The sequence below is a fragment of the Pungitius pungitius genome, chromosome 19 (genome assembly GCF_949316345.1).
Source record: "Pungitius pungitius chromosome 19, fPunPun2.1, whole genome shotgun sequence".
In the NCBI taxonomy this organism is placed as follows: Eukaryota; Metazoa; Chordata; class Actinopteri; order Perciformes; family Gasterosteidae; genus Pungitius; species Pungitius pungitius.
Genome location: NC_084918.1, coordinates 960,001 through 974,397, shown reverse-complemented (window position 1 = coordinate 974,397; position 14,397 = coordinate 960,001). Strand labels below are relative to the sequence as shown.

Sequence of the window (14,397 nt, the reverse complement as noted above, 5' to 3'; positions counted from 1 at the left end):
GACGTGATTCGCTTTAGAAATACTGGCTGTTTTAGGTGAGAGTAGTACAACCTACAAGGTCTGTAATAATCATTTCTATCATGAAAAACATCATCATGTCAAACTTTTATTGTGTCTCGTGTATTTTTCAAAAAGTGTCAGAATCAAATTCATAATTTCCCCTCACTGATTATGAAAGGTTTGTCAAGAATACATATGTCGTATCACACTGTTTTTTATATATACATAATAAATATGAACCAATAATGATTTAACTCGGGAAGGGGCCATTGGACAGACAAGGAGATCTCGTATCCCTTTTCAAGGATTTTCAGACGCTACTTCTTGCGTCATCACGTAGTGGGCGGGGCCGGCGCTCAACCCGGAAGCCGTTGCTGTGGTCGCCCTGATTTGCCTGGCACTTTGACACCGCATCACCCCGCAGAGGAAAACCCTCGTTTTGCCGACCTCGCCCGCTTTGTTGGTCCCCCTGAACGTTTAACGGTTACATCCGGGACCCCGCGATGCTCTCACCGAGGTCAGTGGGACTAAACACGTGACTGCAAGCTGCGTTGACCCTTTACAGACTCGATGCTAACCGTTAGCATGTTTAACAAACCACTTTATCTGCAAATAATGCGAAGCAGCCGTGTACAGTGACTGCGCTAATAACAGGTTTGTGTTTAGAGCCGTAAAATGGATTCTTCACATTCAAACGAGGTGAAAGAACGAGCTCCCCCCGAGGCATGAGACCCACCGTATACTTAAAGGGTGTGTCATGGTTATATAACGTTAGTTAATTACACTTCATACTACTGCTGGGACAAGTCATCCCTCAGCATCCATCACTTCACGGCCTGTCCAACTAGTACAGATGGTGCTCTGTGCTTGGACCTGTTCTTTACCTGCATCAATGCCCTGTTCACAGTGTACTATGTTATACTTTTTACTGCACATCATGCCAGGTAGGTGCAGTCTTAAGAAGCAGCTATGCAGTTGCAAGGTGTAAGAAGTACCGTGTGTTTCACCATCAGTGAGATCACGTGGTGGTTATTATTAGGATGTAACTGGATTCTTCTCAGGGTTTGTTTGTTTGGTTTTGGTCACGTCCTCTGGTGACCTGCAGGTTCCTGCTGCTGCGGTCCGCCGCGTCCGTGACGACCAGGTCCTTCTGCTCGGGGGGCGTGTCCAAGCCGGGCCGGGCGCCGGACATGGCCGAAGGTGAGGCATCCACCGGGCTTCCTGTTTGACCCGAATGACCCCCACCCTGGATCAACCAACGCGCTACGGCCCGCATGGGTGTTCAGGAAGTGTTTTCTGTTTGCTGACTGAGCTCGTTCCAGACGTGTGAATCACCCCCCCCCACACACAGCAGCTTTAAATGTTAGAATCATATGGTTAAAACTCCCTATTGGCGGCCTTACACAATCCTTCGATGGACTTCGATGCCGTTTACGGCTGTAATTTGACCGTAAACGTAATCCATACGTCGACAAACGACTTCTTCTTTTAGAAGATTTTCTTTCAAGGTCATTACGGCGGGATATTACAACATGTGTCTCGGGCCTCAGTGACGTAAACACACAATCACAGGCTTCTGCTGCCTGTCTGCCCTTTAACCCTCTGTCTCCGCTCCAAGCTACGAGTAGATCAATGATACGAACCCCCCCCCCCCCCAGCAGAGCTCAGGACTGTCGGTGGGAGTCAAAGAGCGGCTGGATGACGTCGTCCCGGACTTTGGGATCATTTTATGATACTTTAGTTCAAACCCTTGAATGACAGATTCCAATGACTCTCTTGTGTAATGACCTCCCTCCACGCTAACTAGCGCATGCTAACCCTGTCGGGCCTTGACACGGGTTCACTTGCTTGTTTTGCGAGTGATGCTCTTGAAATGATTGATGTTGATAAATGCCTTGAAATGTAATATAGTGACGGGATTTAATGTGTGAAAAGCTCATTTGAATCGTTTGTTTCTCCACAGGAAATCCCCTTTTACACGTGTCTAACGGTGTGTTGGTAAACCCAGATGAATCGTTCTCTTCTGATTCACTCTAAATGACTTCCTGCACGCTGAGCCTGCACCTCCACGTGTCTAATGGACTGCTCCCTTCTCGGCCTGTTCCTCAGGTCTGCGTTGTGTGTTCACAGCGTCCTTCTGTCCTCCGGCTCTGAGCTTCAGCCCCTCTGTCCCTCTTTGCTTCTTTCCTCCGTGTTGTTTCACATCGTCTCTCTGTTTCAGGCCTCAATGAGCTGCAGGCTGCCTGCAAGAGTGATGGACATTTGACGGTTTTAAATCCCCGTCAGATTTAGATGTCGTTACTGAGGATTCATGAGATGGAGGAAAGATTCTCTTAAATAAAGAGCAGAATCTTTAGAGAGAGATTCAGTTTCCTCGAAGCAGAAAAACCAGAGTGTAACAGCCTCATTGTTTGTGAGGGAGACGCTATGAAACATAAAACCTTTTGGTGCTTTCACTGCAGTACACACACACACACACACACACACACACACACACACACACACACACACACACAGAAGGTCTGATTGTTTTTCTCGTGTTTTCTCAGTACGAAACCGGCTGAGGGAAATCGTGGGAGCTTCCACTAACTGGAGGTACCGAACCATTTGTGTCAAAGCACAAGAAAACATTTTGTTCCATTTTTTATGTATTAACTGCAAGAAATAGTTTAAATGCTTTTGCAGGTGTGGTACTTTTTTTTAAACAGTTTTCGCACTACAACTTTATACAACATATATTTTCTACCAATTCAATCTGTTCATGTTATTTATGTCTGTGAGCAGCAAACCTTTGAGTTGTGTGTTTAGAAGACACACAGAGGGCAAAGAGGAGCTCGGAGGCGTCACGCTGCAACTTGAAACCAAAGCAAAACATGCCCAGATCTCATTTTCATGCTTAAGGTTTACGGATGATTTAATGACATCGTGAACCACGACAGAGACGCAGCAGTATTGTTTATGATAAATACACAAGTTCAAGGTTAGCGACTCGTTGTGAATCAGTTCCGGACTTTGGAATGCATCTGAGGACAAATGAACTAAATGAACTAATCTAACAGAAAACCTTTCCTTGAAGTCCTGCTAAAGGCAAGAGAACAGATAAAGAATTCAATAAAACCCACAAGAAATGCTTTAAACGGTTATTGTTCACGTTGCTGTTCGTGCAGCGACCACCAGCAGGCCATGTCGGAGCGCCTCTCGCTGGCGTCCATGTTGGCGAAGTCCCAGAGCGACCTCCCAGCCAAGAGGATGAAGGACAGCTACCTGGAGGTGCACCTGCCTCTGGGCTCGGAACCACTGCTCAGAGAGAAGTACCTGACCTTCCACAACACTGTCAGGTACACACACACACACACACACACCTGCACACTGTCAGGAATATAGGAATAGGAATCATTTATACTAAAAATGAGTGAGTGATCGGGTGACGGACCCCACCAGGACAGTTAAACAAACACACACACACAGTCATATTGTTGATGTCCCTCTTTCTTTGGTCCCTCCAGGTTTGGGAGGATCCTGGAGGACTTGGACAGTTTGGCAGGTATCCCCGAAACACGTGTTGACGTCCATTTATAAGTCAATGTCCTGGTGTCCAGTCAAACAGAGACGTCTTTTCTCCTCAGTCCTCATCTCCTACTCGCACACCTACAACGAGGCTCTGAAGAGGTCTCCTCTGTCCATCGTCACCGCCCTGGTGGATAAGATCGGTAAGTGTGGGCCGTCTAAGAGCATTCACCTTTAAGCAGGTGACAGGAAGTGTTTCTCACCCCCCCCACCCCCCTCCCTCCCCCTGACAGACATGAGGCAGCACATCATCTACCCCGACTGCGACATCAAGTTCACCGGTCATGTGACCTGGGTGGGAAAGACCTCCATCGAAGCCAAGATGCACATGTCACAGGTACTTTGGTTCTTTGAGGGAGTAGAATAAAGGAATCTTTTACAAGGTGAGATTACACCACACATATCGGGTCAAATGAGAAGAACATGACATATTAAACATGTCCCCCCCCTTTTAAACATGCTCCCCCCCTTCCTCCTCCCCACCCACCTGCTTGTGATTTGAACAAAGCGTCCCGTCTTGAATCTCACGTCTCTTCTGTCTCTTCTTTCAGTTCCACGATGGCTCTTATTCTCCGGTTCTGGACGCCACGTTTGTGATGGTGGCCCGAGACCCCGAGAACAAGAGGTGGTTCTAAAGATCAATAATCACCTTTCACTATGGATTATTAACTCTGTTAGTGTTTACTAAGCATATATATGATTAATAACACATTATATTTTATTCATTTATATTTAATTTACTATTAATACATGAAATAAAATATGAATACTATTAACACTATTAGTACATTATTGTTATTTACATGAGACTATTAAGACTATTGATTGATATTATTATGATTATAACTGATAAAATGATTTGATTACATTTTAGTTAATCATAAAGTGGCCACTGAGGCTCCTTCACATCATGTTTATTCATCTGATATTTACACTTCTGTCTTCGCCTTCATCTCAGGGCGGCTTTCGTGAATCCGCTGAAGCCGGAAGGTCCCGAGGAGGAGAAGCTCTTCCAGGAGGGAGAAGGTGTGACTCCCCCCCCCCCCCCCCTCCCATGTGACCCCAGGTGGAGACAACAGGAAGTGTCTTAGTGTAAACGTCCTTTGTCCTTCCAGCTAACAAAGTGCGCCGCGTGGAGCTGAGCACGGCGTCGCTGCTGAAGGTGGCGCCCACGGACGAGGAGAGGAAGATCGTCCACGGCCTGTTCCTCAACACGCTGGACACAAAGTACGAGGTCCTCCGCTGTGGTAACATCAGCACGTCGGGCTGTAGAAGAATGACAGTTTGAGACCTTTGAGATTCCTCACTAGAAGACGTGTGCGTACACACGGCGACCTTTTAGGGCTTTTAACAAACAGATTTAATCTTTTATACCACAGAGTTTATTATCTATTGACAAAGGAAGCCACCTGACTTGGTGAGAGTTTGATTGACAGGTGGGTCATCAAATCAGTGTGTTTCTACTCCTACAGGACGGTCAGTTTTCGCAGCAGACTTCTGCCTCCGAGCTCGGTGTGGATGGAAGACGCCAAGCTGAAGGGGCTGGAGATCTGCCACCCTCAGGAAAGGAACATCTTCAACCGGATTTTCGGAGGCTTCCTGATGAGGAAAGCCTACGAGTTGGGTTGGGCCAACGCCTGCTCCTACGGGTGAGATGCTGATACTTAAATACTTGTATGTCTTTTACGTTGTCTCCCCTCAGTGGAAGTAAAATAATAAAATACATGAATAAAAACCCGGCCAACCATTCATGTTAGAAGTTTGAAGTGTGTACTTTGTGAAGTAAAAGGTGCTTGGTGTTTGTCACAGTGGAGGTCGACCCAGTCTGGTTGCCGTTGACGACATCCTCTTCCAGAAGCCCGTGGAGATCGGCTCCCTGCTGCTGCTCTCCTCTCAGGTCTGATTGGTCGAGGCCTGCCGATGCAGTGTGTGTGTTTGTGTGTTCCTCAGTGACTGAGCACACAGCGTGTGTGTGTGTGTTTTAGGTGTGTTACACACAGGGGAAGCACGTCCAGGTCAGAGTTCACAGCGAGGTGTTCGACCCGTTGACCCGTCAGCACAACACCACCAACGTCTTCCACTTCACCTTCGTCTCCGACCACGACGTCCCCAAGGTCGTCCCCATGACCTATGGAGGTGGGCGCACACACACACACCAACAACACTACGACTTTTTAACTACACTACTTTTATTTAAATATTCATTATCATATATTATGTGTATATTTTAGAATTTTATCTGAGAACTTATTCCACCACTTAAATTTTTAGTGACACTTGTGAACCTTCATAAATACTTTATGAAGAACACTGTAGGAAAACAAGGAGAATCAGATTAATGGTGTTTTTGTGTCTTTTTTTGTGTTTGTGCGACAGAGTCAATGTTGTATCTGGACGGGAAGAGACACTTCAATCAGACGGTGGAGGAGTGAACACACTGCATCCACCTGCCAAAGCCTTTCTCTCTCTGTGTGTGTGTGTGTGTGTGTGTGTGTGTGTGTGTGTGTGTGTGTGTGTGTGTGAGAGTGTGTGTGTTTACATCATGCCTTGTTAAATTTACCCAACTTTTTATTTTTATTTTTCTGGTGGTTTATTTTTTATTATAAGCTCATTTATTTCTGATTTGCATTGCTTTACGTTATGTTATCTTTTTTATATTCTACCGCTGCTTGTGCGCACAAAACCCTGACTTTAATTTCTTTAATGTTGAATGAGAAGCTTTATTCTGAAGGTGTTGTAGAGAAAGGACGACGCCCACATTCTGGCCTTCAGTTGTATATTTACTCAAACGCAATAAATGAATTCTTATTTATCTTCACTTCAGTCACCCTTGTGTCTTTGCTTTCACTTCATTTGATCGTTGGTGGGTTGATTTAATGTAAACCTCGACAGTTAATAATCCCTCTCAGTGTAATGGTGATGTCATTGGGGTTACTTTGGTTCTTTTTAGGACATCTTTCTGTTTAAAAAAAAGATTTCCATTTTATTTTTTGACCTAAATATTGGCTTTTTGTTCCTCCTCAATTAGTCCTCCTCAAATGTTGTATGATTTGAGGTATTTGATATTTATTGTACATATATTTTATAAATGATTGAGTCACTTTTGAACCCAGATAATTCCACCCGTGCTATCAAAATAATAGATGAATGCAGAAGTGATTTTCTTTTTAACATTAATTTAAAACTTTTGTAAGAAAATTACCCGAATTATTTAGTTTGGCTTCCATATACTTCACAAGTCTTTAATAAAAAACTAAAATAGTCAATTAAATGATGCTTTTCCACGCCTCCATATAAACCGATAGGAACCAATATTCTATGTGGCCAGTGTTCACCCGGCGCTATTTAGCACACGGACACTAACAGGCAGCGATCACTCGGCTGCGTCTCACTTCCGCTCCTCTAATCCCTCCCGAGCGGGTCGTCGTCGAGTAGCATGAAAAACATGTTGACCATTATCTCCAACGCGCTCTGCAGGATCGCTGGCAGGAACGTGGTGAGTGTTTCGGGGGCTTCGCTCCTCCGGCTAACGGGAGCTAGCTCGGTGTTTAGCTCTGTGCTTAGCTCGGCTAGTTGGGGCTGACCTTGTGAGCGGGGCAGCATGTTAGCCGCCGCGGCTAGTGCGACTCTTGCTTTGCGGTCCGCGTGCTGGGGTCAGATGCCGTGTGTGTGTGTGTTTAATTTGTGTGTTGCCTATCGGTAAGTAGCTGAAGTGGTACTTTTGAAAAGTGACGAACTGAGGAGCAGCAGACGCTCGGCACCCTCGTGTCCAAGCCCGTCTTTTACTATTGTCTCTCCGCATCTTTCTTTCATTACGTTTGTGTGTGATCGTGGTGGTTTGCCTTCTTCGAGAAGCTTTCTACAGATTTAGATTAACTGATCGATTCTGACTCGTATAGTTAAAGATGGAGCCATGTTGCTAAATTTAGCTTCCACTTGGAAAGCGGAAGTGACGTTCGATGTACTTTACTTAAACAAAAGTATCACAGAATGCATTTGAAATGTACTCGGGTCAAATTTCAGAATCACACTTTATTAGTTTATTCCAAACTGTTGGGTCAGGTAAGACAAATCGGTGCATCGACGTTTATCAACTGAGACGCACCGGAAACAGCATGCTTGTATTTCCGGTGCAACCGGGATCCTGCGGGTCCTGATCGGGACTTCTTGCTTTCGCTCTCCTCCTTCGTCTTCATTCACACAGCAGTCTGTTCATTGCTTACTTCTCTTCCCCCCCCCCCCTTGTCCCTCCTCCTTCTCTCCCCCCCCCCCCCCGTAGGGAGCCCAAACAGTGTCCGAGGTAAGCAGCTCGTTGCTCAACGTTTACTGTCTAATGTAAGTCTTCTTATGCTACAAATTGTAACTGATTTGTCTTTGAAGTTTAAGTAAAGTTAACTTCTTTCTAATAAGCAGACAGAATAAACGTCTCTAATATAACAACTTATTGCCCCAGGCGCCCCTTTTTTCTTCTTCAAACAATCCTGGAAAAGTCTCTGAGGAAACAATACGACTCGTGAGAACAATAACCTGCAAAATATTGAGTTAGTTGATAGAATTAGGGGAAATTGTTATAAAAGTCCATCAAAAAATATTAAGAGCAGTCTTTTAATGGTCCATAAACTTAAAGGTTTCAGTCCTATAAAATGTGGCAGTAATGTTCTAATTTGCATCAAACACATCTTATTTTGTGATTATAGTGTGTAAAAAGATTTTACAAAGTTAAGAGCGCTGCTTTCGGTCTTCTGTATCCTAGAGGTCCCCTAAAGCCTCTTTGTCTCCGTTGGTCCCCGTGTCTCGTCCATGCCTTTTGTCCCTGTGGTCTCTGCTGAGCCTCTCTGGCTGTGCTCTGCTCTGATTGGTCGGCTCCTGTGTTCCCCAGTTGCTGCTCGACCTGTCAGAGTACGTCAATGTAACGTCGCCGCCGGCAACGCCCGCCTCGGCGCAGTCACCGCGGCAACCACCCAAACCACCGCCGCCACCAGTGTGTGCCCCGTTAGATAGAGACCAGGCAGACAGCGCAGTAAGACCTCAGGAGACCTCCACAAACCACGATGAGGATGAAAGGAAACCATGGATTGAACTTATTAAATCCTTCTCTTGGGCCTCTGCTGACCACAACGTGGTTATTTTCAAGCTGCAGTTCAAAAATATACTGAATTTCAACTATTTAAATATGAGGCCATATTTGTCAAATAATAACTTGAATGCTGTGACGCTGCAGAGAAAAACGAAACCTCCCACGTGTCCTTCAATGAGAACGAATAAATACGTCTGTCTGCGATACTCAAATGATCTCAATTATTATATATTTATTTTAGTTCAGTTTAGTCCCTCCCATTTCTGCAGTTTTCTAATTTGATCGTTTATTTCTGTTAAATATATTTTTAATTATTCACCTGGTGTGATTCTCCCACCCCGATACTGCCCCCCCCTCCCCCCCACCTTGTAGTAGGCCGTTCCAGGGTGACACCTTCCCCCCCCCCGCTAACACCTGCTGTGAAGAGGAGGCCGGCCTCCATCTGTGTGCACGTCCTGTTTTATGGCTCCTCGTTGTTTCTTTGTAAAGTTTATGGTGTTATTGTTTTGTCCCCAGGGGGGTCGAGTCGCGGTGTCCCGCTCCTTCGCCGACTTCAACTCTACGGCGACCTTTGACATCAAGGTGAGTCGGATTCATCTGCTTTCGCACCATCGACATCCGCATCCCGTTGACCTACTGAGCGCCGATGTGGACGTTGCGTCTGGTAGAAATGCGACGCGCACCGCCTGGAGGAGGGCCCCCCGCTGAGGGCGGAGCTGACCCGGGACCAGGGCCTGCAGTATTACCGCGTCATGCAGACGGTGAGGCGCATGGAGCTGAAAGCTGATCAGCTGTACAAGCAGAAGATCATCAGAGGCTTCTGCCACCTGTACGACGGACAGGTCGGCTTACGCACGCTCTCTGTTCATTTGTTCCGTTTGTACGAGGCGCTTCATTGTATCGTCCGTTTCACCCCCCCCCCCCCCCCCCCCCCGCAGGAAGCGTGCGCGGTCGGCATCGAGGCCGCCATCAACCCCACGGATCACCTGATCACCGCCTACCGCGCCCACGGCTACACCTTCACCCGCGGCATCTCCGTCAAGCAGATCCTGGCCGAGCTCACGGGTGAGAGGACACGAGTCCGGGACGCCGTCGACGAGTTGCACGTTTTCAGCATGTAGTAAGTGTCTCCCCCCCCCCCCCCTTAGGGCGTAGAGGGGGCGTGGCCAAAGGAAAGGGCGGCTCGATGCACATGTACGCGCCTCATTTCTACGGAGGAAATGGGATCGTTGGAGCACAAGTGAGAAATGTGATGTTTAGAGGATCCAGGTTCTCCTGGAGGTACAAACTAAAGCTGATTTTACCTTCAGGTGCCTCTCGGCGCCGGCATCGCTCTGGCCTGCCAGTACCAAGGCAACAACCAGGTGTGCGTCACGCTCTACGGAGACGGGGCGGCCAATCAGGTGAGCGTCCCACCGGTGTCCCGTTGCCACGTCACATGGACACTCATCTAACACACCCCCCCCCCCCCCCCCCCCCCCTGCTGATCCATCCAGGGCCAGCTGTTTGAGTCCTTCAACATGGCCGCCCTCTGGAAGCTGCCGTGCATCTTCATCTGCGAGAACAACAAGTACGGCATGGGCACGTCGGTGGAGAGGGCTTCAGCCAGCACCGACTACTACAAGAGGGGGGACTACATACCGGGCCTCAGGGTGAGGGGGGGGGGCACACACACGCACACACACACGCACACACACACACCAGGTCTTGGGCGGTAGCTGCAGTGTGTCCGTACGCTGCAGCTGGCCTGTATGAACCGACACTAAGGCGGGAGGAGGCTGGACCTCCGTCCTGGCAGCTGCAGGTGTGAGCATTCATTCAGCTGTCTGATGCTCATGTATGATGCTGCAAACATCCTTCATTGTGACAGGGGGTTAAACACTCTGTGGTCTGCGTGCCGTTAATGTTTGTGCGACCTCGCCGTCTCCCAGGTGGACGGGATGGACGTCCTGTGCGTCCGAGAGGCCACCAGGTTCGCTGCAGAGCACTGCCGCTCTGGAAAGGTTTGTGTTTCTTAGGTCTGTAAATCCCATAAAAAGCTTTGAATGTTGTGTGTGTGAAGCTGTGAATAATCACCCTGTGTGTTCTTAGGGCCCCATTATAATGGAGCTGCAGACTTACCGTTACCATGGACACAGCATGAGTGACCCGGGCGTCAGGTGAGCTGCTGAATCTCACTTTCATTTTAATATCAAAACTTCCTTAAAGTAATCAGTGTATTTATTCATCAAATCTTAGTTCTGTTAAGAAAAGTAAATGCATTAAAATAAAGTGGGAGAAGGGTAATTCAATAAAAGGCATAAAGTCTTTAATATAGATATCTCTGATCAATATTACATGGTTAAGTGGCGATAGTGTTGTGATGTCACTTCCTGTAGTTACCGCACGCGGGACGAGATCCAGGAAGTGCGCTCTAAGAGCGACCCCATCACCATGCTGAAGGAGCGCATGCTCAGCAACAACATGGCCTCAGTGGAGGAGTTCAAGGTACTGGAACAGTATTTCAGATACTAGGAATAATACTTGATGTATTTAGGTGCTTGTGAAAAAACAGGAAGTGAGAATTGCATTTGACCTTGTGTAGTATTAATAATGAACCCCCCCCCCCTCTTCAGGAGATCGACGTGGCGATCCGTAAGGAGGTGGAGGAGGCGGCTCAGTACGCCACCTCCGACCCGGAGCCGCCGCTGGACGAGCTGTGCAACCACATCTTCAGCAACGACTCGCCGCTGGAGGTCAGGGGCGTCGACCCGTGGGCGAAGCTCAAGTCCGTCAGCTAGAGACCTTTAACGAGAGATGACGTTCTGCACCCCCCCCCCCCCTCCACCTGTAGACGATTCCGCACCTTAACTGGACGTTGGCCTAAAACCTCAGTGTTATTTATTTATAGTTTTATATAGAAAAGTATTTATTTGTTGTCATGGAGCCACGGCGAGCTGCCGTCTCAAAGTACTTAATAAATATATTTATAATGTTTCAGGGCTGCTCATCATGCGCACAACAACTTTTCCAACAGTCTGTCTGGGTTTTAAATTCCTCCTTTTAGTAGAAGGATGTCGAGCAACTTTTAAATGTTGTGATTGTGCTCCATGAAACGTCTTTTCCTTTCCAGCAGTAACTTAACACAACTTTCTACTTCACTCCATGTCTGCACTTTTCACTTTGATAATAGTGTTATCAATAAATCCCTTGATGCATACTATCAACCCTATAAATACAATGAATGGTGTGTACCTGTATTTATTGAGTTGAATAAACCACAAGAGTTTCTGATCATTTACACTGTTGATCAGTGTACTTTCAGTAATTGTATCATTCCGAAATATCTCATTCTAAACTTTAATTCTTGTTTGTTGATCCGAGTGAAGAGTGAAGATGAATACTGTTGAGTCGCTGCTTTTCCTCTTTTCATGCTTTGTGTTTCTAGAAATGAAAGCCAAAACAAAGTTGAAGCAATAATCCGATCAACTAGTACAAAAAATGAATTATCTAACTTAATAATAATAAAAAAAATCAAAGATTTACTTAATTTTTGAATAAGTATTTTTCAAACTTTAATTTGAAGTTTTAAATGATTTTACTTCTAAAGCTTTAACAGAAGTATCTTTACTGAGTGGTGTCAGTACTTTAGTACACGCTCTGCGTACTTTCCCCCCACTGAACCACTAGAGGTCACTGGCGGCCTGTGAAACGTAACCGCTGCCATGGCAACCGGACATCACCGATGATTCATTGGTGAACTAAAGCTCCCGTTGCATCATCAGTAAACTGGTTACTAGACATGAAGAGCTTCTCAAAGGAATCTTCCTGCAAATGACGTCGATTCAAATCGTGCTGAATACCGAGAAAGAGCGACGTTCTTCTCATAGCTGACCTTTGACCTGTCATAGCTGACCTGTGACCTGTTGGCCTTCACTCAAACACTAGAGGCCTGACGAGAATCCAAAGGGAGTAACGGAGGGTGAGTTCCTCCTGAATGAATCAAAGACATCAGCCGGCTCATTAAACCTTATTAAACAGATGTTAATACATGAACAATAATAATAATAATATTACCTGAGTGTAAACAAGTAAAGAGAAGATATAAACGTATATATATATATAATGCTCATTATTATAACGGATGCTACTCATCCGTTCAGGTCAGAACAAGTCAAAGTTTAGTTGACTCGTTATCTAAGGACTCCGCCCCCTGGTGACGCAGGCGTGACGCAGCGGTCTGACGGACAGGTAAGCCGACACCGGCCGCCATATTGGGAAAAAGCCGGAAGTGAGAGAGAGAGAGAGAGAGAGCTATAGGGGAGAGGGAGGAGAGAGAGAGAGAGAGAGAGAGAGAGGAGACGAAGGAAGGAAGGAAGGTGGGGAAGGGGAGTTTCCGAGAATAAGTCCGTCCTCCCGCTGCGCGTGCCCGCGCCGCGTCTCTCCGGACCGAGGGGCGGTCTCTCTGCGCGGCACCGATCCGGAGCCAGAAGGTGTTTGGCTCGGCTCGGCTCGGTCGTTCGGGGGGGAGAGGTCTCCGAGGGCGGTTTGGTTCCATTCGGGGGGGGGGGGGCAGAGAAAGAAGAAGAAGAACTATCTTGGAAAAGACCGGAATAATTTAGTAGAAGAAGAAACGAGGAAGAAGGAAGTGTAACGGCCGAAGGGAGGAAACAAGGAATCAAGGAAGTCAAGGGATCAAGGAAGTGTGAAGGACGAGGAGAAGATGCCTCTGGCTCAGCTGGCCGATCCCTGGCAGAAGATGCCTCTGGGGGGGGCGACCGGAGAGGTGAGGCGACATGGTGACCCACCGACAGGTACTCAGGTACTCAGGTAGAAGTACTCAGGAAGTAGCAGATTACTCCTCCATGTCACCGTGAGGTTGTGAGTGTACCCACAGGGAGAACCAGACCAGAGGAGGACTAAATACACTATTAAGAGCTAAAACACTCCTTAAAGTACCTTCTGCTGCTATAGGGACACTACGTGGGATTAAATGCACTATAAAGGGTTATGATACACCTTTAATTACATAAAAAATAAATGTACTTTACTGTCACTATGAAGTGATTATTATACACCTAAAGCTCCTATACTCCTAAAAAAGTACTTCAATAATCCCTACGTGTCACTTTGTTATTTACGCCTTTTGTTGGTGTTTTTTATTTATTTGTTTATTTCCACAGGAACCCGATAGAATCGGAAGTTGAAGCTTAAAGTGGAAATAACTTTATTTGCTAATTAACCGACTGAGAAAATAGTGAAAAATGCGATTCACCATCAAACGAGACACCGAACGAAGCAGAACTGTGACGTGAGGATTCACTCGGTGTCGCAGGCTCTCGTTTCAGAAGCTTCTGTGTTTGTGTTTCTGTCAAAGTGACATCCGAGTGATTAGGAGACGACTTCTTCTTCTTCTTCTTCTTCTTCTTCTTCTTCTTCTTCTTCAGTACGAAGGCCTTTAAACCATTAAAACGGTTCCAGTGTGAAACTGAAGCAAAAGAAGCTCTGCACATGTTTTCTCTGTTTTTCTTCACTTCTTCCTTCAAACTAGTTTTTGAATCTTGATAAGGAGACGGTGAGGGGGGGGGGGGGGCCTCGATTAGGCAAGAACTTACGTGTGTTCACTTCCTGTCTGAGGTGTCAAGTGGACAAACGGCGGTTTGTGGGATTGTAAATTCCCCCCCGAGCAGCTTCTCTCTGTCTCCCCCCCCCCCCCCTCCCCCACACGCATGCTCCTACCCGCTCACCTTTGACCCCCCCACCCCTCTGGGACA

At 46.7% G+C, this 14,397-nt stretch overlaps 3 protein-coding genes across 9 annotated transcripts in view; all 3 read left to right on the top strand.

The window, feature by feature from the left end:
- The first annotated feature begins 333 nt into the window (after positions 1 to 333).
- On the top strand, positions 334 to 6,385 carry acot9.1 (acyl-CoA thioesterase 9, tandem duplicate 1). 2 transcript variants are annotated; one of them, XM_037456635.2, is made up of 15 exons: positions 334 to 517; positions 1,106 to 1,200; positions 1,964 to 1,990; positions 2,550 to 2,595; positions 3,168 to 3,338; positions 3,507 to 3,544; positions 3,627 to 3,710; positions 3,801 to 3,904; positions 4,119 to 4,192; positions 4,526 to 4,593; positions 4,683 to 4,794; positions 5,040 to 5,216; positions 5,377 to 5,464; positions 5,553 to 5,703; positions 5,944 to 6,385. In XM_037456635.2, exons 1-15 carry the CDS (start codon positions 504 to 506, stop codon positions 5,997 to 5,999), a joined length of 1,305 nt encoding a protein of 434 aa, XP_037312532.1. In that variant the 5' UTR covers positions 334 to 503; the 3' UTR covers positions 6,000 to 6,385. The 2 variants fall into 2 exon arrangements, with proteins under 2 accessions (XP_037312532.1, XP_037312533.1); XM_037456636.2 differs by lacking the exon at positions 1,964 to 1,990.
- Positions 6,386 to 6,901: 516 nt separating this feature from the next.
- Positions 6,902 to 12,009, top strand: pdha1b (pyruvate dehydrogenase E1 subunit alpha 1b). Of its 5 annotated transcripts, XM_037456630.2 has the most exons (13): positions 6,902 to 7,063; positions 7,847 to 7,867; positions 8,447 to 8,587; positions 9,161 to 9,226; positions 9,313 to 9,486; positions 9,583 to 9,709; positions 9,793 to 9,884; positions 9,955 to 10,047; positions 10,141 to 10,296; positions 10,576 to 10,647; positions 10,736 to 10,803; positions 11,023 to 11,131; positions 11,260 to 12,009. In XM_037456630.2, the coding sequence occupies exons 1-13, from the start codon at positions 7,004 to 7,006 to the stop codon at positions 11,422 to 11,424; spliced, it is 1,344 nt and encodes a 447-aa protein (XP_037312527.2). In that variant the 5' UTR covers positions 6,902 to 7,003; the 3' UTR covers positions 11,425 to 12,009. The 5 variants fall into 5 exon arrangements, with proteins under 5 accessions (XP_037312527.2, XP_037312528.2, XP_037312529.2 ...); XM_037456631.2 differs by lacking the exon at positions 8,447 to 8,587; XM_037456633.2 differs by lacking the exons at positions 6,902 to 7,063; positions 7,847 to 7,867 and adding an exon at positions 7,881 to 7,902.
- Positions 12,010 to 12,960: 951 nt separating this feature from the next.
- Positions 12,961 to 14,397, top strand: part of rps6ka3b (ribosomal protein S6 kinase, polypeptide 3b) — a 21,416-nt gene continuing 19,979 nt past the window's right edge. For both annotated transcript variants that reach the window (XM_037455762.2, XM_037455761.2), the window contains exon 1: positions 12,961 to 13,409. In XM_037455762.2, the coding sequence (XP_037311659.1) occupies positions 13,347 to 13,409 (63 nt within the window). In that variant the 5' untranslated portion in view covers positions 12,961 to 13,346. The remainder of the gene's footprint in view (positions 13,410 to 14,397) is intronic.

What these genes read in the sequence shown, in the direction of transcription:
- pdha1b (XM_037456630.2), top strand. Translation starts at nt 7,004, where the DNA reads ATGAAAAACATGTTGACCATTATCTCCAACGCGCTCTGCAGGATCGCT. An exon ending in CGGCGACCTTTGACATCAAG is followed by an intron (nt 9,227 to 9,312) that starts GTGAGTCGGATT and finishes TGCGTCTGGTAG; the next exon opens with AAATGCGACGCGCACCGCCT. An exon ending in GCCACCTGTACGACGGACAG is followed by an intron (nt 9,487 to 9,582) that starts GTCGGCTTACGC and finishes CCCCCCCCGCAG; the next exon opens with GAAGCGTGCGCGGTCGGCAT.
- acot9.1 (XM_037456635.2), top strand. An exon ending in CCTTTTACACGTGTCTAACG is followed by an intron (nt 1,991 to 2,549) that starts GTGTGTTGGTAA and finishes GTGTTTTCTCAG; the next exon opens with TACGAAACCGGCTGAGGGAA. An exon ending in ACCTTCCACAACACTGTCAG is followed by an intron (nt 3,339 to 3,506) that starts GTACACACACAC and finishes TGGTCCCTCCAG; the next exon opens with GTTTGGGAGGATCCTGGAGG.